This window comes from Platalea leucorodia (genome assembly GCF_965183815.1).
Source record: "Platalea leucorodia genome assembly, chromosome: 5".
Classification (NCBI taxonomy): Eukaryota; Metazoa; Chordata; class Aves; order Pelecaniformes; family Threskiornithidae; genus Platalea; species Platalea leucorodia.
Genome location: NC_138827.1, coordinates 93,596,450 through 93,620,411, shown reverse-complemented (window position 1 = coordinate 93,620,411; position 23,962 = coordinate 93,596,450). Strand labels below are relative to the sequence as shown.

At 41.9% G+C, this 23,962-nt stretch overlaps 1 protein-coding gene across 2 annotated transcripts in view; it reads left to right on the top strand.

The window, feature by feature from the left end:
* Positions 1-765: 765 nt before the first annotated feature.
* Positions 766-23,962, top strand: part of DPP10 (dipeptidyl peptidase like 10) — a gene marked incomplete at both ends in the record, with an annotated part of 562,818 nt that continues 539,621 nt past the window's right edge. For both annotated transcript variants that reach the window (XM_082314702.1, XM_082314701.1), the window contains one exon: positions 766-825. In XM_082314702.1, coding sequence (XP_082170828.1) covers positions 766-825 — 60 coding nt within the window. The remainder of the gene's footprint in view (positions 826-23,962) is intronic.

The window sequence follows — 23,962 nt, the reverse complement described above, 5'->3', positions numbered from 1 at the left end:
TACCTGGGTGAAAGTCTAATCAGAGCCGCACCTCTGCTGATCTATGGGGAAGTGTGGAGCTGTTGCAGTACTTAAGAAAGCCCAGAGACTTCGGAAATCCCGTGTGCGCTAGCAGCGGGTGTGGGGCTGATGCTTGTCTCTCGTACCTGTGTTACAGAATGACGCCCCTATCCCGATACCGCAGCGGGCTGGAGTCGTATTAGCGCTGAAGGAAGACGAGGCAAAAGGGAATGGGGAAAGGAGAAAGGAAAAAAACGCCGGGGAGCAAGGAGGAGAAAGCAGCCAGCATAAACTTTCTGTTGCGATCGTATTAATTTCGGCTGAGAGCAGCGTGGGGCTGGGCTTTCGCAGAGCGGGGCCGATCTCGCTCGGCCGCTGCTGCCCGGCCGCGGGGGCGAGGGCGGCGCGCATCGCCCGGGCGAGACCGAGACCCGGCCCCGGCCCCGGCCCCGGCCCCGGCCCCGGCCCCGGCTCAGGCTCAGGCTCAGCCCCGGCTCCGCCCCGGCGCTCCCGGTCCCGCTCCCGATCCCGCTCCCGGTCCCGGTCCCGGCGGGCGGCGCGGGGCGGTGCCGGTCGGGGCGGCGCCGGGCGGAGCGCTGGGGCGGCCCCCGCCGGGCGGAGCTGTCGCGGCGCCCCCGGGGTGCGGAGCCGCAGCCGCAGCCGCAGCCGGAGCCCCCCCGGCCGCTCGGAGGCGCCGGGAGCCGCGGGCACCGCAGCCCCGCCGGAGCCGGTGCCGGTGCGCACCGCGGCGGCGGCAGCAACAACATGAACCAGACGGCGACGGTCTCCCACCACGTCCAGTGCCAGTCCTCCCGGGCCGTCAAGGTAGGGCCGGCGCCCGGGCGCGGGGAAAGTTTGCTGAGGGTCGGGGCGAAGCGGCGAGGGGCGGCGGGGCGGGGGCGCCGCCTTTCAGCGAGCGCTGCGCCTCTGCGGGGCCGCGCTGCGCTGCCCGGGGCGCCCCAAGGCCGGGGCTGCTCCCAAAGTTTGCCCTGGAGGAGGTGGCTGCTGGGCACGGGGCGGTTGTTGCCTCCCTAATCATCACTCTGTAGTAACGGTGTGGTGGAAGAATACGGTGTAAAATCGACTTGTTTGTTAGTCGTGATTTTGCCGTTGCCCGGTCGGATCGATTCGGGAAGATACGGGGCTGTGTGTTTGCTGGTGTTCTTGTCCTCACGTGTGGGAGAGGTGTGTGGGTGCCGTGGCTGGGCCGTGAGGACGGTGGTGGGGGAAGACCCCAGGGGAACAGCGGGCGCTCTCCGCGACTGCCTCCTTCCCCAGCCTCTGACACGATCCTGCCTTTGCATTGATCGAAAACTACTTTCTAGCCGAGTTACTGCGCTCTACAGCGATAAAATGAAATCCCTAAACAGATTTGTATTCGCTAGGAAGTATCTCTGCAAAAATAATTGGTTTTTTTCTTGAAATAAAATAACAATGCAATCAGTGACCGTATTTGGTTATTGATTCTTATTTCTGAAAAAAACAACATCAGGAAACTTTACACCAGCTATTTTGTTTCATAAAATGATGTGAAATCCTGAAAAGTTCACTTTAGTGCTCTGCGGTCGGTGACTGGGGGTCGCCCAGCGCGGGGCCGCGCGCAGGCTCCTGCGGGGCGAGGAAGGCTGCCGGGGCTGCGCGCCGTTCGCGGGCAGGGTCGGAGGGTTTGGGTTGGGGTTGGTTTGTCGGCTCAGAAGGAGCAGCTGAACTGCACCTCGTGTTAGCAAATCGTCAGCTGGGCTTTATCCAGTTAGGGCTGGGAATAAAAATCATGACTTGGAGCTGAGGCAGGAGGGGATTAAAGGTATAAATCTTCTATGAGCGCTGTTGTTTTTATATAGGCTGCGTTACACTTCGCAGTGTATAATCAGTAATGCAGAATGTCTGTAGGCTTGGGGACGAGGTGGGGATTGACCCGTGGCTCTAATGACCGGTTGTGTAACGGGTAACTGTATCCATCACACCATAAACGGCCAGTTAGTTCATGCTCAAATGGGCAAGGTCACGGGAAGTGATGAATTACAATTACCCTGGCCCACTTCAAAGAGTCAGCATATATAATATTAAATTGCTTAAAATCATTTCATCCTCTCTAGGTCTATCCCTGAAAGCACCAGAGAACAGAGCGCAGTCTGGTACTTGCTCTGGGAAGTATTCCCCTCTTACATTTGGGACAGCCAATGCTAATTTTTCACTGACAGCAACATTTATTAAATTCATTTGACTGGACTTCTAAGCCAAAACAACAACAACAACAGCCAATATCAATATGCCATTAAAAAAAAAAAAGACCTAGACAAGTCAATAGTCTTCAAAAAGAGAGAACATGAATCAGAGCCTTCTAGACATGAGTCCATTTTACAACCACCACAGTAATAGTGATGCCATTAGAAAACTGTCTCATTTTTCTGCTCTTAATTCAATGTGTCAGGTGTAAAATATGCTTTATAAATAGTTTCAAGTGCTGCCGTGCTAGGCAAATGGATGCTCCATGAGAAAGTATTTATGACCGTAGACGAACAGTAACTGCCCTATGGTAATGAGGACCCTGTATTGGAAATTACTTCAAAAATATGTTGTTAGTGACCAGACAAATATAAATTGCATATTAATCATAACTTGCCAAGAAACAGCATTGGTTCCAGCAATTATGAAGATTCAAGCAAAAAGATTAGAGGAGAACTTCACACCTACTGGAATGAAAGCTCTAAAAACCTTTCTTTTTTCTCTTTTTGATATACTTTATGTTTCTCTCCAACACACGAACCCATGACATCTCAGCTCCTGTGTGTTACGATCAACGTAATGTTACTTCTCACTGTTTTTGGATCACTGCTCTGTAACACAGCATAAACTTTTCAATCCACATACCAAAAAGTAGGATGATCCACTTGTCCAGTAAATGGAATTGTGCAAACTTTATCCGTGACAGTTCCTGCTCTGCATCCCGCCTGGTGCCTGGGCGCGGGGACATCCCATCCCTTTCTTACATCCTTTGTCTCTGAGGGAAGGGTGCAACTTTTTGCATCTGTGAGCACTGAGTGTGCTGCACCCAAAGTAGTTTTGGTGACGGAGAAACAAGTAGACAGAGCAAATCTAGTATAAAGCAAGAAAAAAAGCCCAAAGACACCAAACCCCTTGGATAAAATGCAGAATCTCCTAATAAAGCCTTCTTTTACCTCTAAGCCTTTTTACAGCTTTTCTGAAATGATTGCAAATCTTACCACCTTGCTGACACTACTGTGAATAATGATCTTTCACTCTGAGATCTGTAACAAAAACTCCCAGGGTCTCGCTGGGAATGCTAAATACCTGCCTTGGTTCTGTATCATTGCAGCCTCCACCTCAGGAGCGCCCCCAGGGCAACAAACCTGGTTTTATTCTTCGCGCTCTTGGCTCATCTTGTCAACAGGGCAAGGAAATTAGCTCTTCCAGGGGAATCCCCCTCTTGTTGTGCACTTTCATGTTGCACTGATGGCCAAGTGATTTTTTTTAAATTTTTTTTTTCCCTCGACGGAGAAGTCGTCTGTTAAAACATTGTTTGCCTTGTTTGGAGCAAAAAAAAGAAAAAAACCCACAACCTGGAAATAAAAAAGAATTATTATCTTGGCTGGCTAGGGTCTGCCATTATAAATTCTTTCAAACCAAACATTTGTACTGAAATTAGGGGGACTGTGGAACAGAAGTACTTATGCCGTGCTCTTAACACAGTTGGGACTACAATTTGCACTTGGGAAAAAAAATGAGGAGTTAAGCTGATACTTCTGTGGCTTTCTACATTCTTTAATAATAAAACATTCTCTACCAGATCATGACTCTCTGCTGTTATCAACCTAATATTGATCTGACTGTGAGCTGGGTCATGGAAGGAGTTACTAATTGGCATTTCAGAAGCACATAATTACTGTGTAATATAATATGTATGTTATACCCTTTTTACTCTTCCTTCTTCCCTGCCTTCCTTTCACTTTTATTTATTCATTAGCTTTTAGGTTGTAAACTATAAAAGGCAAGTGCAGATACGTCCTGAGCAAAAATTCTGCAGCAAGTTTCATCAGTATCTACGAACAGTATCAGGAATTTTTACATCTCGCGTTTATTGCAGTAGTGTTTTAACACTCATTAATTGATGAATACTGGTTTACTAATAGTTTTCTTATTTACAATTAGGTTGAGGAGCACATATTTAAAGGGGGTTTGCTGTGTTCCCTGTGGACTTATATGTGTGTTTACAGCAACTAAGATTTTTACGCCAAACCTGCACCTCAGCAGGAAACATCTGCCTGCCCCTGCAAACTGCTACACACGCACCTCCTCCTCCTCCTAAAGAGAGGGAGATGCTAATGTGTAGCTGTCCCTGTTCGTAAAGGTTGCTGGGTAATACTTTTTGGGTTGAAACTTCAGGTAGTTGGATCTTTAAATGCCCAAAGGATGTGCACAAAACAGGCTTTGTGCGGGCATGGGAATAATTCAAATCTACCAGCTGTTTGGGAAATAAATCCCTTAAAAATGAGAACAGCATTTCTGAAATCCATTACATCAAAACCAAGTCACTAACAGATAATCCAGTGAGTGTTCAATTATGAATTATCCAGGATAATACGTAGCAAGGGGCACAAATAATGCAGGGCTGCGTCATTGTTAGGAAGGCAGTCTATGGCAGCATAATAAGGCAAAAAAAAAAAAAAAAAAGAAAAAGTGATATATTTAAAGCTAATAGGTTTGCATGGTATTTGGTTTAAGGCCTTAGATGATGAGAGCGCTGCTGTGCCATGTGGAAACAGGTTTGTGTTGTGGGGTGAGGAAGGCGAGCTCTGGGGAAGCGCGGTGCAGAGGTGGCAGTGGAGGCTGGAGCCAGGCTGGTGGGGGGAAGGCAGGTCGCTGTCATGCCTCTGGACGTGGCCACCTCAAAATGCACGTTTAGAACAAAGTAATTATTTTTATTTTCGTAAATGCTGAGCAGATGTGCAATGCCCTTGTGTTTATCCTGTTCTTGAGACTCTGTCTGAAGGGGCATAGTGACCCATTAGGGGACACCAGAAGTGATCATGGCACTGATCAAAGAGACTGGCTTGGAGCATGATAGAAATGCCTTGAGTCTTCTTCCCTGAAAGTGTTTTGGGCCCTTTTGCATCCTCATCATCTGCAGTTGCTTTTCTTCTGTTCTGGTAAACTGGGTTTGATCACATTTGGGTTGAGTGGAGTTGCTGGTGTGATTTATTAGTATTTTGCAGACCAAAAATACAGCCATGATGACACATATGTATGTATGGGGAGAACAAGCTGGAGGTCTCTAGATGGAAATTTGAAGAACTAATTACAACTTGTAAATCTTCCCATTTCCACATACTACCTTTCTGTATTGTTCCAGCCTCCTTGCCAACATCTGTACTACCAGAGAATAACCAGTGCCTTTTCCTTTTAAAAACAACCCTTCCTTCATTGTAAGAAGACCATAGAATCATAGAATTGTTAAGGTTGGAAAAGACCCTTAAGATCATCAAGTCCAACCGTTAACCTAGCACTGCCAAGGCCACCACTAAACCATGGCCCTAAGCACCACATCTACCCTTCTTTTAAATACCTGCAGGGATGGAGACACAACCACTTCCCTGGGCAGCCTGTGCCAGTGCCTGACTGCCCTTTCGGTGAAAAAGTTTTTCCTCGTATCTGATCTAAACCTGCCCTGGTGCAACTTGAGGCCCTTTCCTCTCATCCTATCGCTTGTTACTTGGCAGAAGAGACCGACCCCCACCTCGCTACAGCCTCCTTTCAGGCAGTTGTAGAGAGCGATAAGGTCTCCCCTCAGCCTCCTCTTCTCCAGGCTAAACAACCCCAGCTCCCTCAGCCGCTCCCCATAAGACTTGTGCTCCAGACCCTTCACCAGCTTCATCGCCCTTCTCTGGCCACGCTCCAGCACCTCCATGTCCTTCTTGGAGTGAGGGGCCCAAAACTGAACACAGGACTCAAGGTGGGGCCTCACCAGTGCCCAGTACAGGGGCACTGTCACCTCCCTGGTCCTGCTGGCCACACTATTCCTGAGACAAGCCAGGATGCCATTGGCCTTCTTGGCCACCTGGGCACACTGCTGGCTCATGTTCAGGCGGCTGTCAACCAACACCCCTAGGTCCTTTTCTGCCAGGCAGCTCTCCAGCCACTCTTCCTCAAGCCTGCATGGTTACAAATAAAAAGCTGCAGGAATAAGGAAAAAACATTTGGAATACTTATATTTTCTCCTTCCAGTCTATGAAGAAACAATTGCTCTATGTCAAAGGTAACATCAAGATTAGCTTTATTTAGGTGACTTTAGCTTTATTTAGGTGACTTTCAATTGGTACCAATTGGAACAAAACCAGTATTAGTAAAATAAACCCCACAATACTATTAAAAAACAAAAGAGAAAGGGGAAGAGATGTTATCAAATCCAAAGTTTACGCTGTAAGGAGCGGCACAGCGTCAGCATAGGTTTGACACTCGGGCACAGCGGATCCCAGCAGCAATTGCCCAGCGCTCCTCAGCAGAGGTGGAAGCAGTCGGGGTCGCTCCTCGCAGGGGAACGCGGTTCCGTGGCCTGCCGTGAACCTGCTGGTGGGTTACGTTTGTTGGCTCTTCCTGGCACGTGCAAATGGTTAATATGCTCTCATAACTTTCCATTCTTAATTCCTTGCTCTTTTCATAAAAACTTAAAAGCAATTTGCAAAAAGCATAAATATTTGATACTTCTCTATGTTTAAGTATATATACTGATTCTGTGGTATAGATTTTACATATATAACATATATAGCCACAAACATGCATTCCAGTGTATTCTAATACATATGCAAGTTATAGTTTTCAATTTAATGATAATGCTAGGAATTTAGAAGGCAGTACTTCAATATACACAAATATACATGAATCTTATAAGAAATTATATTTAATAATAGGTTAGTACTTTCCTGGATTGTAATCATATAGGAATTTTCCTACTGGAAATCGTTACTTTGAGAAATATGGCATTAAGTTTGATTCTCTTTGAAGCCACTTAAGATAGAAGTCTGTGAGTGTTAGATAACACTTTCCTGAAAGGATACCACATCATGAAGAATTTAATCTTTCTCGTTCTTTTACCAAAACTGTTTTATTAAACACATGTAAAGATAGTTTTGTGCTTATTTTGTTCACTATTTCATTCTTAAATTAGCATGCTAAGACTTGCATGCTGCCCACCAACTGAAGGTTGTTTCGGAATTTATTTAGGACCTTTCATGTTTAAAGATTTTTATCTGAGGTCCTCAAATTGAATTATAAATGTTAAATTATGCAACATCCAGGTTAGTGATTGTGCTGTGTTAATCATTTGACAGTTTTTTGGATCAGTGACTTTGACTTCTCACATGTTGACAACACCCAGTGTTAGTGGCAGTATGTGCCAGAAGCAAAGAATCATCTTATGCACCTACAAATTAACATCTATGATTCCTAAAAATGAGGCAGCTGATAGTGGCAGAAGGCCTCAAGGGCTTTTTGTTTCAAAGAAACAGAATTAGACACGCAGGTTCGTTACACTGTGAATGGAGTTAAGAGTGATTCACAGCAATATACGCCAACCCGAGGTACCTAAGGGAAGGCAACACCTAGAATCAGTCATCAGCTTAATTAAAGACTCTCTGCAGTCCTGAGCTGTGAAGTTAATGCAACTGCTGCAGATGAGGGCATGGTTATTTCATGTTACATTTACCCAGTAAAATAGTTTGAGTGAATTGTGCTGTAAAACGCTCATTTCTCAGTGTTGACGGCAAAGGGAGCACCAGCTAACGAGCTGCACGGGGGCGGGTGCTGTGAGCATCTAATGGGTCCTGTCCCCTCATCAGGAGTGCCGGGAAGAGGCAGGATGCTGGTGCTGTCCAGGGGCCTCGAGGGAAGCGGGATAGAGTCAAAGGATGTTTCAAGCCTAGTGTTAATGATGCCGGTCTTGAGCTGCTGACCTCTTCCCTGACGATATATCAGAAAAATAATCTGAAATTGTAGTTTGGAAAGAGGGAGACTGGAACTGAACCAGTTTGTGACTCCACAACACAGAGACAGCTGTTCAGTTTGAGTTTGTGTGTGACCTTACCAAGGGAAGAGGATGCGGAGGGCGAGCCCCGTGGAAGTTTTACAGAAAGTTGAGAAGGAAACAGAGATGATATCTGAAGGACGCCTCGAGGCGGTGACGGCAGCTTGGCAGGAGAAGGCAGAGACACAGGAGCCACAGGAAGACGGGATCTCGGAGTACGGCTGTTAAAGGCAGCTGGCAAGTCAAGAGAGATTAGGAAGTATTGTATTTGAGCTTCAGCTAAAAGGACGTTACTAGAGATATTGGCTGTTAGATTAGATTACGTTGCTAGATCTGGCCAGTCACGCTAAAATTGTTACAGGAAGTCACTGCCTTAAAGAGAAACCAGGAGACAGAGATACCGTACTTTTATTGCAAAGTGTCAGAGGTGAGGTTTGCAATGTTATCTCAGTATGGCCCCCTAGAAGCAAGGTAGCACGGCATTCACAAACCTCATGCTGGGGAAAAAACCAATGCTTTGCTCACATTACGTAGGCTTTCTACACCTAGTTTTATTTAGCTTGTTAGAGTCACATAACAGGGGGAAGAAACCTAGAAAAATACAAATACAGGGTTAGTTACAACTAGGTCCCTTGATTTGTGTAGTAACATAGAAACAGTAACAAAAAAATTCAAACCTATGAGTTTATTGGAAAAGTTATGGCAACAATTATACATTTTTTCCCCCTTTATAAAAATGTTTTGGAAGTATACAAACACAATATTTTGGTAATCTTTGCCCAAATTTAGCTACCTGCGCAATAATGTTTTAGCACTATGAGGGGCAATGACAGTATGTAGGTGTTGAATTCTTAGTCTCTTCAAAATTATAAGTGGTTTTAAACTTTGTAATGTTTTAATTGATGTAACTTATAAAAATGAATATTCTGATAATAATAATAATAAGTCTATTATTTCTTGTAAAACCTGAGCTACCTTTGTAAGTAAGAGATGTCAGATACAGTAATTCAGTGACATTTCTGCTCACAGATCTCTAAGAATTCTTACGTTAACACAATTGTGGAGAAATCAAACTTAAAACTATTTGCATAACAAAAGTGTGCAAGCTCCTGTGATTTACAGTAGCAAACGTCAGAGGTGCTTAGTGAGTTGCTAAGCATGGAAAAATTGATGTTATTGTATTAAAGGACGACACTTAGGTTGTTTTATTTTCCTATAGCTTGAGAAAGTTATGACATTCTAGCACTTAATATCAAATTTACTTCAAATTTTATATCAGTAAAAAGATGAACTTTGTCTTCAAAGGCGAGCCTGTTCTTTAAGGTGGTAATCCTGTTCCTCCTGCTGCTGACTCCTGGGCAAGCGCCGTGCCTGACCCCTTCAGTCATCCTAATTCTCCATTGCGCTAACTGTGCTTTGCCCGAGGAGAAGTCCCTGGCTGGCGACGTGGCCTGTGGCTGTTCATCAGAGCGCCCTGGTTTTCATCTGTAGGTGCGGTAGGTAAGAGAGTTTTCTCACCCTGTGGATAAGTGAGATGCAAACATTTTCTGTGCTGACAAAACCGAGACCCGCCAAAGGTTTTTCATGGGGGAAGGAGAAAGTGGGGGCAGACGCCTGTGCCCGGTGGTCGCACTGGTGGCAGTAAACGCTCCATTCATGCTCCTGTGTAAGGTGGGGGGATTTCCTGGGCAGTGGAAGGTACCGGAGCTTTGCTCCGAGATCTCCAACACTGTGTGATTCAATACACTGGAGTCCATTAAACTGAAGGGAAGCCGGTCTCCAAAACCCTTAGGTGTCAGTGGTGAGGGCTGAGTGCCCCTCTGGGGACCCCATTGCCTCATTCCCTGCCGTTGGGGGAAATGATCAGTCAGTGAGCCGGCAACTCGGTGTGCCCGGCGCTGGATTTACTCTTCAGTACAACAGTCAAGGCATGAAGAAACTTTATTTAAATAATATTGGTTTATTAGCCTTATTTATGTTTTCAGAGTTGTGGCTTCAGCAGTGTAAAGGCGAGTGTCTATCCCTTTGCTTAGGTTTCCCTGGATGTTATAGATGAGTAGCAGGTTTACATTTTGAAATGAACTTTTTTTCTTTTCTAAAATCACTTGCTTAGGCGGGAGAATTCCTGACTTCCCAATTAAGCAATTTATCTAAAAGAAATCTTTTTTCCCCTTCCCTTTAGAGCATTAAACACTTACTCAGCTTGAAAGCCGCATCAGTCTGCCAGCACGGGATTAATGCCACGAACATTTCTCTTCATATTTGCTGCAGAGATGACCTGCAGACATGAGCATCATGTTAAAAAATAGCTTTTGTAATTCCTTGTGCGTGATAACCGAGAGCCAAAACCTGCCTCCGTTTTCCTGTATTTCTTCTTAGGGTAGAGGAGGGGAGCAGGCGCGAGACCCAGCGCCCCCTCCCCGCTGGCCCTTCCAGCCCCTTGCCCAGCCCCGCTGCCTCCCCGGGCTCGGGCGGTTGCTGGCATCACTTTCTGGCCTTGCCATGTCCCCACCTGGGTGTGCACCGCGGGGCATCGGCACACGTGGTTCCCTCCACGTTCAGCACCACGGGCTGTTTATGAGCTCACACAACCCGGCCTCCTAAAACCTGAACCGAGGCTGGTCCCACGGCACAGCAGGGGAGACTTTGGGCTTATTCTAGCTTTTTGGATAAAACTAGGGAAGGGAGGAGACTTTTTATTTTTTTTCTTTAACCTGTTTGCCTGTTGTCAGTATAAGTAAGTTCGGATGTGTTTTGAGATTACCATCGCATCTCCTAAATGTTAAAAGGAATCAAACTCCCAAAGCTTTTGAGCTTTCCCATCACTCACATTTTACCCATACAAGCAAATCCAGTGTGTGTGGTGCTGAGCAGCACAATGGTCTGTTTATTCAGTCTATGTCCTAACCTTGCTCCTCTGTGAGGTTGGAAGGAAATTGCTATGCTGCTGCATTGGCCCCTTGTGGGACGTATTAGTTTCTGCTGCTTGTAAGGATCCTTTTCTCCCTTCTCCTGCTAATCCAAACCCATAAAAGTATCTTAGCAGTGCTGGGATGATTGACTAAAGGTTTTCCTGCTGTAATATATACACATATCAATAATTACTTAGTTGACTTTTTTTTTTTTTTGTACAGGACACAGTGTCTACTGGCTGGAGCTAAAAACTGGAAAATTGGAGTTTGGGGTAGGCTCATGAGCTCTATTACTTCTAGTACTAACAGTGTTCATCCAGGGAGAGATCCTGCTCCTGTTTATTTACATTGAGCTTTTCTGCAGAATTAAAGCAAACTCTTTCGGTTAACTGTTTCTCTTTCAGAGGTGGGAGGAAACTTTCTGCTGGCTTACCCTGCTAACCCAGCTTGCCCGAAGGTCGAAGTAACCTTTGCGCTGTGGCGAGGGGAGCCGATGCCTCTCGCTTTCTTTCCCTTTGTGCTGTACTGCTAAGGGGTTTGTGGCTTTGCGTTTCCTTCTGAGTATGAGTATTTGTAGGTTGTTTGCCTAGGAGAGTCATGAGCAAGTGAACGACCATGGCGTAAAATGAGATTATGTCCAGCTGCTGGACAGGCTGGAGGGAATTGACTCTGGCTTAGTCCCTGTGTCGCTGTGTTCAGCCAAGCCTGGGGCAGCAGTATTTTTGGGGGAAGGGGAGGAAAAAGAGAAAGGATGACAAGTGGCAGAAAAAGACTGAGTAACAAGAAGAGGAAGAAAAGTGAATCCCTCGGAGCTACTCTGGTGACCTCAGCAGCCCGTTGATGGCACGTCGTACATATCTTGCTTGTGTCTGCACCTGTTTGTTAGACTCGGTTTGATTTTTGCTTTCGACCCTGAAGTGATAGGACTGTGCTCATGCAAGAAATATTTTCAACTAATTTTTCACACAAAAGTATCTGACTTCTGGAAGTCAATACAACCAAGGATTTGTTGGTTTAAAGACCAAATACATGCTACCCGTGACTCTCTTTCCCTGTGATAATTTTTGAGCTGTGAATTTCCCACAGTTGCCTTCAGTAAAATCTCAGTTTACATCCCTGAGTACATTCTTTTGGTATAGATTTAGTCTGGAGTTTGAAAAATCTCAGTTTTATAATTCAACAGCTGTAATGTGTTTTCTGGGAACATTAATGTCTCTGAAACTTGATTATGGAAATATTTGCAGAGGGCAAACAAAAGCTCAGCAAAAACAAATCCATAAAATAATTAAGGAAATATTGGTGTTTTTCTGTTTTACAGTATTTGCTCCTCTCTGAGTGTTTCCCAAACTCTGGATGCTTCTTTCCTCTCCGTGATTTACAGAAGTCTCTGGCGACGCTAGTTGCATCCCAAGTGAGGTCACGTTTAGTGAAGAAACCCATCAAGCAGCCGATGCCATTTTAACATATGAGCTCTTTGGCAATATTTTGTAGTTTCAAATAACCCTACCAGCATCATCAGAATTATGATACTAAGCACTGTTCAGATCTGCGAACTCTTAAAGAATGAAGAAAAATAATTTTAGATCGCCATTTAATTTAAGCCCCTTGGTTATTGGTGGGCAGCTGTAGTTTTCAACATCTAGTACTAAATACCAGGTCATTGACTTGGTGGTTATGCTGTGAAAGGTATGTATTTCATAAAACTGCTTTTTGTTTTTTTCTTTCCTTCTGTAAGAATTTAGGACTTTTCAGTTGTTTCTTGTCATACATGTTGGCTTACAATTCTGTAGTGTCACTGTAGTCATCTTGAAGCAGACAAGTCAAATTTGGGTTGAGCTTCAGACACCTTGAATCAAGCTGTTTGTGTATCCAAAGCAGCAGCTGAAGCCCCAGGTAGGGCTGCAGTTGCGGTGCTCTGAGTCAGGGATTCAGCTGAGCCCTGTCAACTTGCAAGTCAGGTGGTGGGGAACCACGTCAGGTCGCAAGAGATAAGATGGGAGCCCTTATCTATTTTGTGTGACAGCTTTGGAAGTGAGAGACTTGTTCTCTACCTGGCCTTGTGTTCCTAGTGCGGTTCTGTAATTTTTGTACTGGATTGGCACTGCACAAAATAAATGTATTTATAGTCTCAGGTGGTGTTCAGAATGAGTGTTACGCATAAAATTGCTTGCCGAAGTAACTCTCCTGATGCCGCAAGAGAACTGGGCCAACAGAGAATTTGGGTCACCATACCTAAGAAGATTTCTGTAATTAAAACAGCTTTTATAGAGCATATTTGCATATTTACATGGAATAGTTGAAAAAGCTTTTAACTTTCAATCAATCTATCCCTTTTCCTCCTGAAACACATTTTAATAGCTCCAGATCTAAAGCTGAAAAGCATTTAGCACCAAATTCTGATAAAGACAAAAATCATCCTTGCAGAATTTTCAAAAACTTATTTCTCAGGTTGAGAAAGATTTATAAACATGTTTTTTTGTGCATGTGTCACCCTCTGAGTACTCTATGCATGAAGCCCTGCAAAATATAGCTGGCATGGGGTAAATGCCATGGAAATAAAAAAGAACGATTTTGAATGAAAAAAACATTTGAGACTCAAGATTTTTACGTTTCAATTTTAAACTGTAATCAAAAAAGGTACTGTATACTCTCAGTTGAGGAATGCTGCACACACTGCAGAAAAAATGCATTGCAAGGTTTTGGAGAAGTGCCTGCAACTGATACAGTGGTTTTTGGACAGAATTTTATTTTTTATGGTACAGGATTTTTAAAAACACTAACAATTCTCAAGCCTTCTTGCTCAGCTCTGTTATTTTTTGAAGAGCAATGGAATGTGCTCATTATTTTCCAGTATTTCTTCTATGGTGTTACTGTGGCGAAGGCAGACAGTATGTATCTGAAACCTCGCAGAGCAGTCTTTAATGATTCTAGATTTAGAGCAAAGGAATGAAATTACTAACATTACAGTTAAACACAAATTTTGGCTTCTATTTAATAATTACTTCTAATGATGACCTGTGTGATCATGCACGCTTACACAATTAGCATTTATATTTTAACTTTTAAAATTAAAATCTTGAATACCTACCCGTATAGAATATTTAGAGTAGTATGCAATAATGTAAGTGTTCTCCAGAATAGTACTATGACTGTTTGACAGAGTCTCATAATGTCAGAGTTTAAATTATTGAATAGCTACAATTCTCCTGTAGAAAGTGCAATGTAGATTAATAGACATAAAAGAAAACACGTTCCAGATGAAGTAGCTGAGTAAATATATCATCCAAGTGGTTGATAGAGTAGCTAAATTACTGTAAACAAACAATAAAACGTCTTAGAGGAAATATCTCAGAGAAGTTGCATATTGGAAGAGTAGAAAGATAAATGCAAATTGTAAATATATAAAGGGAAAAGGCTGGATGGCAGTTTTTCAATTTAAAGTGTAGGTTCTCTTGGCTATCTGTCTAATAAAGTTGGTGTTGCTGAACAGTAATGACTATCCCCTCTGACACAGAGTAACGCACAGCAGATGCCAGTCAGTGTAAGATGGATGCAATCTGTTTCTGCCATTAAAGACTCATAATGGAAATATTTATAGGCATTGTAATATGAAAATGTTCAGTAAAAGTAAAATGTTGAGATTGTATAAATCATTAATCAATTATAAGCCATCTTAATGCATAGTGGAGTGAGAAATCAGGGTCCCTAGATATTTGTTTTATTAGTGAGCTCAGTCCTGCAGAGTATCGATTCACTGTATACCACATAGCGGGCTTTTTTTTTCTTTATCATTATCTTCGATAGTTTTAGTTTCCAAGAAAATATCCAGGCTGGAACTGATCACCCTCTACCCCTAAGGCTGAAGATGTCAACTATATGGTTTTATGCCAGAGGTATTTGTGGAAGCATCAAAGTTCTTGCCTGCCAACCAGTGGCTAAATGCCATCAGCAGCAGAGACAGCTGGGAGTTTTCAAGATGTAGCTAAGGTAGAGCTGTGTTGTAAAATAGTCTTACTTACTTCACAGAGTAGAAAAAGGTGAAAATTAAATGTACTAGCAATGGCAGCAGGGTTGTCAATAATATCCCTTCCCAGCTAACTAGAGGCAGCCTGGAAGGGATGGAAGAATTTGTGTCTTGTGGCATCATACCTTACTTTGTGCTAACTTTTTTCTCTTTTTAGTGTATTTTTCATCCTACTTCCAGTGGAGAACTCTCATGTAGATCAAAAGGTAGTGGTAATGAGCTGAGCTGATGAAGCCTTCAGAAGAAAAGAGGAGGAAAAAAGAAAAAATACTGTAACTGTTTTCAGTAAGGGGGCTTGCTTGAAAACATTAAATTTCTGATTCTCAGTGTTTTGTCAAAATGATGCTTAAAAAAAGATGATAAAAAGTTTCCAAGAAAATGAAGATAGTAAGAAGTAATACTAAAATTACACTGATAACTCTTCTAAATTCAGTAGTATTTTATGTAACTAATTTATTCATTATGATTTCTGGAGAACATTGATGGCTACAAAAGCTAGGTTATAGACTGGCTTTATCTTTTTAATAACAGACCTAATCCCACAATCATTATTTAATCAAAAGTTCTTCTTTTCAGAGGTTTTCTTGCATAAATATCACAGACCTGAGTCAGGTCTGTGATATTTAAAATTTTCGGTAGGTGACAACTTACATTTTCAAAAGACACATTAAAAAATGGTGAGATTCTTGCCACATGCCACCATGATGAACAGTTAAGCACTATTAATTCCCTTTTACGATGGGCACTGAGGCAAAGGAAACTTAAATGTCTTGCGCAAGGCTGCTGAGGAATTAGTGTTAAAGATGATGAGGCTGAGGATTCCTATCTCTTTTCAATACCCAGCAGAAATACAACAATAATCAAGTGGAAAAGTACTGACATAACAGTTTGTAAAAACCCTAAGAAAAAGGCAAATCAGAAGATGGAAACTCAGCAAAATGAAGGATCACCCTATTTCGACCCATCCTTTCCGCCAAATGACAACTCCCTGGTCAGCAGAGACTCATCAGGTGTCTCATCCGTGTGGAGAGCTTTTTAATCCTTAGCATAATTGCTCATTCATTCTAGTTATCTGTTGTGTGTATTAGACAATAAATAATGACTTTGTCCTCTTACACTGTGTATATCTGACTTATAGTCTCTTTGCTCACAGTAAAAGTTTCCTGAACAATGTGACCCAGAGAAGGAGCGTTGCACGTCTTTATATGGTCAGTCTCCGAAACCCCAGTCTTATTCCTTTTTAAGACAAAGTGGCAAAAGTCCCATTGATTTTTAAGAGGCCAGAGTCACTGGATAGGTGAGTTCTGAATTCTCATATTAAAATACAATTATGTTATTTAAGTAAGGCAACTGCCTCTAAGATAAATCATATCTGAACATGGAAGGACCATTGGTGGGTAAAGTATATCAAAAAGCTCCAAAGTCTGAACTTGAATGGCCTCTAAAGCTTCATCTAGAATTCAGTAATTGCTGCCAAATTTTCAGGTGTCCTATGAGCTACAGGTCAGCCCTAGGCTCTCAGACGAGGTATGGAACGATGCTGTTAATGTATTTCTCCCTGTTACCCACAATATCACCAGCTATGTCCCTTTGCCAGTGGCACAGCAGCCAGGAGGGAAGAGTCCCTCCTGGCCTGGTTTCCTCCTATTTACACTCCTTAGCAAGAGCGGAGAGCTCTGCTGGGGCAGTGATGGAAGTGCGGTATTTGTGCGTGGGAGAAGCTGGAACAGATGCCCTTTGGGATCACATACTTTTCATTTACTATTGTGTTCAGAATTGCTTATAAATGTTCCACTTTCAAATTACCACTTCCTTCTAATTTCCCATTTTAATTTATTTTTGGTTTTCATCAATAATGGTTTTGGCAATCCAGATTATTTCACTTTGTTTCCCTTGATACTTTTTATGGCTTGCATTTTTAAAAAACAATATCCCATTGAATAATGTTTAGCATTTATGCCTAGCTTTCTTGAAGATGAACAAAAAAAATGACTGTGGCAGTTCAGTGTTCAAAGTACTGTTTGTTTTTTTGTCTTTCAGCCAGGATTTATATTATTTGCATTCACCTTTCCTAAACAGACAGAATGATCTAAAATTTGGAGGAAATATATTCTGTATATAAAGAATGGTAGTGTGAATAATTTTTAATTATCCTTCCGTTGCCGTAGTAATGAACTGATGTAGTTATGATCTTCATTGCTGTGTGAAGAACGGAGCAGGGATTCAAAAATAAGCCAGACATCTAATGAAAATCTTCCCTGCCCAACCACATTTGATTGATTTGCTTGTCTTTCAGTGAGAAATGCCACAGAGCTGGAAAATCTGTCTGTCTCTGTCTCTGCTGAAGGCGTTTGAGTTATGTTTCTTAATAATGTAGCTTTATATTTAGTGGTGACTTACAAAGACTTTGCCCTTCTTTCCCTGAAGGCAAGATATGATCCAAGTTGCCTGATCAAATGAAAGCTGGTGTTGTTGAGTGTAATCAACATGTGTCAAATGATCTTATTAGGCAACTTGATAGTACAACTTTCTTGAGGCTGACTCTAGGGCTTATTGGATACATCATTTCTCTGTAGAACACCGAACATGCTGGAGGAATATACAGCATGTATAATGCATGCTGTAGTAGCCTGCTGATGAAATGTGGATGGAATCAAATAGTAAAACTGGAGTATTGTTGAAATCTGCTGCAGATGCTGAGCGAATTGATAAATAACTACTAATAACCAGAGTAATAAGAGTTTTGCTATGCATATGCTCAGAAGAAGTTTATGTTTCAAAGGGAAGTTCAAGTATGTCTGGATTGTTCTCAGGTTTCAATAGCAAGGCTGCACTGCAGCTGCTTTGCGTTGCCTTTTTGCCATGCAGCAGCCTCACGCCGCCGTGCTGGGAAGGGGAAGGTGCTGCACAGCGACTTTTTTGCGCTTTGGTGAACTCGGTTAATCAGGACTGGGTAGGAACAGACATAATGTTACACTGGCTCAGCTGATGTGTGGTGACTCTGCCAGCTGCTGGAACGGGATCACATCTGACCACGGGTTTGTACCCTTCGTTACTTGATTTCACAATTTTTTTGGAAAACATGGGATTGTACTGTTAATGACTACACTGAGAGAAAGCTTAGGTGGTCTCTCCACTATGGCAGAAAGACTTCTTGAATGTTTAAGGACATTAAATTAACACAAAATAATGGGTGACTTTATGATTTAGTGTGATGGTAGGCAATTCCCACTGATCTCCTCCTCCTTAATCCCATTTGAGTAGGTGGCTGTTGGACAATTAAGTCTCCTAGCCTGCCAATGATTATGTCAATTTTAATGCCAGCTTCTAAATTTTATTGAATTACTGTGAGATTCACTTTAGGTTTCTGATCCAATAACGTTTTAGTAATTAGTGACCTCATGGACGTACAATACTGCAATAGTCATTTTGATGAAGATTTTGTTGGTTAAAAGAAGATCAGCCACTTTTGCTATAATTAAGTGTGACTATGAAAATGGAGGACCAGCACAGGCAGGGGAAGAGAGAAGATCTTGCTTCTGCAGGTGCGTGCTGGTGGGGCAACCAGGTCTGCCAGCCAGAGGGCCAGGCAGCTAGTGAGGCATCTAAGGAGAAGGGGTAATTCCCATGAGCAATCCAGACCTTCAGCCCCTTAAAGAGCAGCTGATGAGATTTACCTGTCCTCTGCCTGATTTCTTCTCTGGAGGTCTCCTAGGGCTGGAAGGGACCCAAGATAGGGCTTTTGAGAGAATTGGAAAGGGCATTTACAGCTGCAGCTAAAACCGTAAAGCCAAAAGCGGTGTTTGAGTGGGCAGGGAGCAATGGAGCTGGACCCCTTCCCGTGGACTCCTGGCCCCTGAGGACGTTTCTTGCACAGCTGGAAAAGGCCACCTTGAAGCCTGGGATAGCAATGGGGCAGAGGTGAAGGTGTAGCTACAGGCTCTGGGAAGGAACTACTGGACTCAAATGTCATGTCATGTCATGTCACGTGTTGCTAAACTGGAAATTTGCAGAAGCCTTTCTAAAACAGATGTTTATATTAAATCCCCCTGTATCTATGAGAATTAAGAAGTTGCTCATTTCAGTAAGTAGTTTTGTTCCAAAGAAATTCCTTAGGAAATAAAATGAAGGAGATGTTCTCATTTTTTGTATTAATACTTCACTTAAATATTTATAACTAGAAGCTTCTGTGTTGTACTTTGAAGCCAGACTGTTTCTTAGATATGTGTTAGTGTCCAAATCTGTCACTATAACATCCTGAATCCTTTAATTAGGTTTGCCAGTTCATAAGCAAAATAAAATTTCTACATCAGATGTTTCTTTGAGATACAGAAGATGTTTCCTTCATGTTCTGGGTTATTTAAATTTTCTGCAATGCAAATTCTAGACATAGTCTTACAGAAGGCTAAATTAGCTTGAAAAACAGAGGTCATATCAAAGCTGGTGTAGAGCTCTGGCTTGCTGTTTTTGTTTTTTTATTGTTTCTAAATAAAAAAAAAAACTTCAGAAATGAAAACTCTTCCTTCAGCTCAAGAGTTCATACAGTAGAAATTGCGATGAGACTTCTCTCTTATGTGGCAATAGACTTTTTTTCTTTCTTTCTTTCTCCTTCCTTTTAACATTTTTACCCAGATGTTACAATATAAAATTCCTTATAAATTAACAATATAAAAATGTACTTAATTGATACACCTCTCTACCTTTTCTAGAAGGAGCTGTAGCATTTTATAGCAAGACCATCTTCTCTATGGATAGAAAAGCTTTTCAGATTCAGGGTTTTTGGCTATGGTATGAAACAGCATAGCTAACACGATGAAACAGCCAGAGAATCAGCATGTGGCATGGCTTCCTTCTCCTGACAGGGCATATGCCAAAAAAATATAAAAAAATTTAAAAATCATGCAAGCTTTCACATTGTGTGTGAACAAGTACTATTCCACTGGGTTCTACCATGCATGTCGTTCTAAGGAACAACATTTGAAAGAGAAAATGCTGATTTGGCTCATTTGAGGGTCCTGAAGGTCCAAAGAATAAGCCGTATTTCTCAACTTGTCTAGATTTAAAGATATTTAAGGAGGGGAGGGAATTTTAAGGTAGATTTTAATGAAAAATATTTTCAGAGCACTTCTATATTTTGCATTTAATCTTACCTTTAGAACTGCAAGTTTTCTGTTTTTTTTTGTCTAAAATAGAAATGGAACTTTAACTAGAAATACTCGTGCGTTGCACAACCATATACTGTCATATTTTGCAAGCTCTTTGTGTTGAACTGAGGCCAAATTTCATGTGCTAATAATGATGTAGAGATTCAGATTGTGGTGTAAAGTTGATGATCAGTAACAGCTGATTTTGGTAACCAAGTGAAGACTTTAGAAAATATTATTTCAGAATAGTTCTAGCTCAAATTTAAGAATAATTTAACCAATTCTTGGAAAAAAACCCCAAGAAATTAAGAATAATTTAATTAAATGCAACAGAATTTGTCTTGAGTCTAAAACACTTTACGTGATCCAGCTGACAGGTTCAATATTGCCTTCTCTTTTAGTCTTTAAGCTGATATAAAGCCAGGGAAAACTGACTAGCATTTGCTTCATTAGTGATCCCCCACGTGCTGCTTCTGCATTCAGAATAATGTGATTCCAAAAGTTTATGCTTATCTGTTGACCTGGAAGAAGGGTAAAATAGGATGTAAATATAGGTATGCAGAGAAAATCATGTGGGAGAAAAACAGCATTTGTTTTGAGCCTAGATTATTCTAATAAGACTTTAAGGTAAGAGTAGTCTGTAAACTTCACATTTTTGAAGACTTAGAGATTAAAATTCTGTAAAAATTAAACTTTTTGCTCTATAAGGAATAAGAAATCTCAAAGCTGGTTTTGTAACTCAAACTTGGCAGCCTGCCCTCCCAACTTAAAGAAATGGGGGATGTTGAGACATTTCAAGAGTAAAGAAATAAATATTCATTCTCTTTCCATCCCCCTAATTCGTTACAGTTTGTAGGATTAAACAGGTGAGCAGCAGGAGGCTTACAGGCCTTTCCACAAGAGGAGCTGAAGGGTTGCAGGCAAAAACCTCTTTGGAGCTTTGAAAATGCCAAGTACCTTTTAAAGAAGAGACAGCCTTATTAAAGTTTATTTTACTGAAAATGGTGATAAACCACCTAATGTGCAGTGTGTGAGGGAGCTAATTTTGACATTAAAGATACAAAACGAATTCAAAATATCATAAAATAGGTGCTTTACAAAGTGTTAAACGACTGACATTTTCCTTCCTCTGTCTGGGACTGTCAGAAGTTTCTGAATCTGACTTTTAAAACTCTTGTTACTGCCTTACGGCACTGTTCACAAATACAGTCTCCTCATGGGAGCCTCTCTGAGGATTTTTCTTGGAGATAAAAATGATGTTTTCTTTAGATTCAATCCCATGGCAGCCCTGAAGATGTTTTTGGTTAGTTTCTCATCGGAAACTGGAGACTTAAAAAGCTAGAAACAACACTTAGAATTCCTCTTCTAAAAATGATGTAAGTTCCAGCTTCCAATGAGGAATTAACATCAGTATTGGATGAATTTCATCTGATTTTTCCTGTTCAGCTGGCTACTCAAGATGGCCCAAGTAGGTTTATGACAGGAGCAGTTGCTGTATCAACTTCAGCCAACCCACCACATCACGCTGCGGCCCTGTGCAGCCACCTGTTGTCTCTGTCTGTTGGGTGTCAGTTGAAGAGCTTTGGTCTAATTCTTGGTCTACAGTAAATTAATTAGTTTATTTGAGAAGTAAATAAGGTCTAAGAAAAATTGAAAAAATGAGCACCTCTGCGTTGATCTGGAGTTTGCTCTTCTGTGATAAGAAAATTGATGTAGGTTAGTTTTGGAAAAGGAGGAAGCCCCTACACTGCCTAGCACTGTGTCAATCTATGCAGTGACATGCAGATGGTTGAAATATTCCATCAGAAGTAGCAAAAATTTTCAACAGCACCAGATTTGAAGCAGCTGATACAGCCATGGCTGTAATGGACACGTTTTTGGGCAGTCCTGTGTTACTACTGAGTAGCTGTCCAGGGAGGCAAAATTAAAGGCACATTTCTTAAGCTGATTAATAATGACATATGCATAATCTTTAATAAGCTATTAATTAGAAAGGTGCCTGTGTTTTCAGCCTCAACAGATATGGCAAAACTGTGCTCTGGAATATCTGCTTATGCATGACTAGCACAGACGGGCTGAGCCGGAGGCAGACAGAAACCGCGGGCTCACAAATCCCCCCAGCATTTGAACGTATGCAAATAATGCATTAACGTTCCATGAGGAATTTGTGATGGAATTAGCATCCAGGTCACCAAACTGCATTTTTTTTTTTGTCCCAGGCTGATCTGCTTGCGGAGAAGAGAGGTGGCTCACGCCATTGCCACCCCCACACTGCTCTGTGGAAGGCTGTCATTAGTGATTACAACTATCATGTCTTTAACTACTGAGATACTTCAATTCAATCTGATGCAAAATGAACTTAAGGCTCTGTGGATTCTTATCGTGCTTTTTTAAAACAGGATTTCATAACAGAGCATGAAATTTAGCTCACTGTGAACTTTCTAGAAGTTGCCAACTGTGAGTGAGTTTGGGCCTGGTTTTGATCAAAACAGTTTATGACTTTCTGGGAAACCACATGAAAATTTGAGGGTTTGGAGGAATTTCCTCATACTCATCATTTCATGTCAGGAGGGAAAGCCCAGGATATTAATTTTTTCAGGTTGCTGTTATTTTTTAGCCCAAGTCAATAATTGCTTCTGTCCACAAGGGCCCTCCAAAATAGACAGTCTGTATCTTCATGCTAAACAGAAAAAAATGGCAAAGACAATATATATATGGAGAGAAAAGTGATTTATGAAGATTATAAGTGGATCAACGGCGAGGCCAAAAATACTACTGAGCTACATACACTACTTTTTCTCCTCTTCTGTCTCCTCCAGTCCAAAGCCTTCACTGAGCCTGGCTGTCTCTTGACTCAGATGGGTTTAAGCAGTACTGATGTTCATTATATATAAATACGTATGTAATATAACAGCATTATATTGACAGCTGTTGAATTTAAATAGGACTCATTGGTTAGTGTACCTTGTTGTAGTAACACAGGTACGCACCATGCAAGTTAGACGTAGGACTCCACAGTAACAGGCACTGCATATGAAAACAGAAAGAGGTGGTCCCTGCTGAAGAACTTGCCATCAAAGACAAGAGGGGTAGGATTGAGCTGCCTAGACATGGGTATTCAGTGTCATTTAGGATAGCCTTGGGTATCTGAAATATCCCTTTGGTTGGCATGTATGACGCGGTACCTATGAGAGACTCATATCCTTCTGGGGCATCAGCTGGAGGCCAACTATGAAACCCTGAAGCATATAAAATGACCCTACGGACACATTTAAAAACCAGGTTTACTCCAGATATGTCCTATGGATACACTCAAAGAGACACGTTTGCAAGAAAACAGACATCATCTAAGTACAGAAGTAGCTTAACTATTGTCAAGGTTCTAGTAGGTGTTACTACAGGGTAAAGTTTTAAAGAACAATGTGTCCTTCAGACATAGCTTTGTAGATGTTTATAGGGAGCTGTCTGGCAAGGGAGACAGTACTAATTTATGTGCAGAGTCGTAATGCATAGAAGCAAAAAGATTTTCCTAAATGCAGTTGAATGGCATTATCATGTAGGCCAACTAATGTGAAATAACAATCTGATTATCTTCCTTTTGTCTTGCGGCATTCGGTATTGATCTAACACAGAAGTAGGAGCCAGATAAAGAACAGCACTGAGTTAAGTGACTAGTATAATTCATCCTTTTAGTTAAGCATTTCAAGAAAGAAAAAAGTGCTTATCTGGAGTCAAAGCTGCAACTGTCTGTAAACTGCTTAAAGAAATGCCCTTGGTGCAATCCTTAGAAGCATGTACTTAATTTTACTTAAAATATGAATGCTTTGCTTTGAAATGCAAAGAA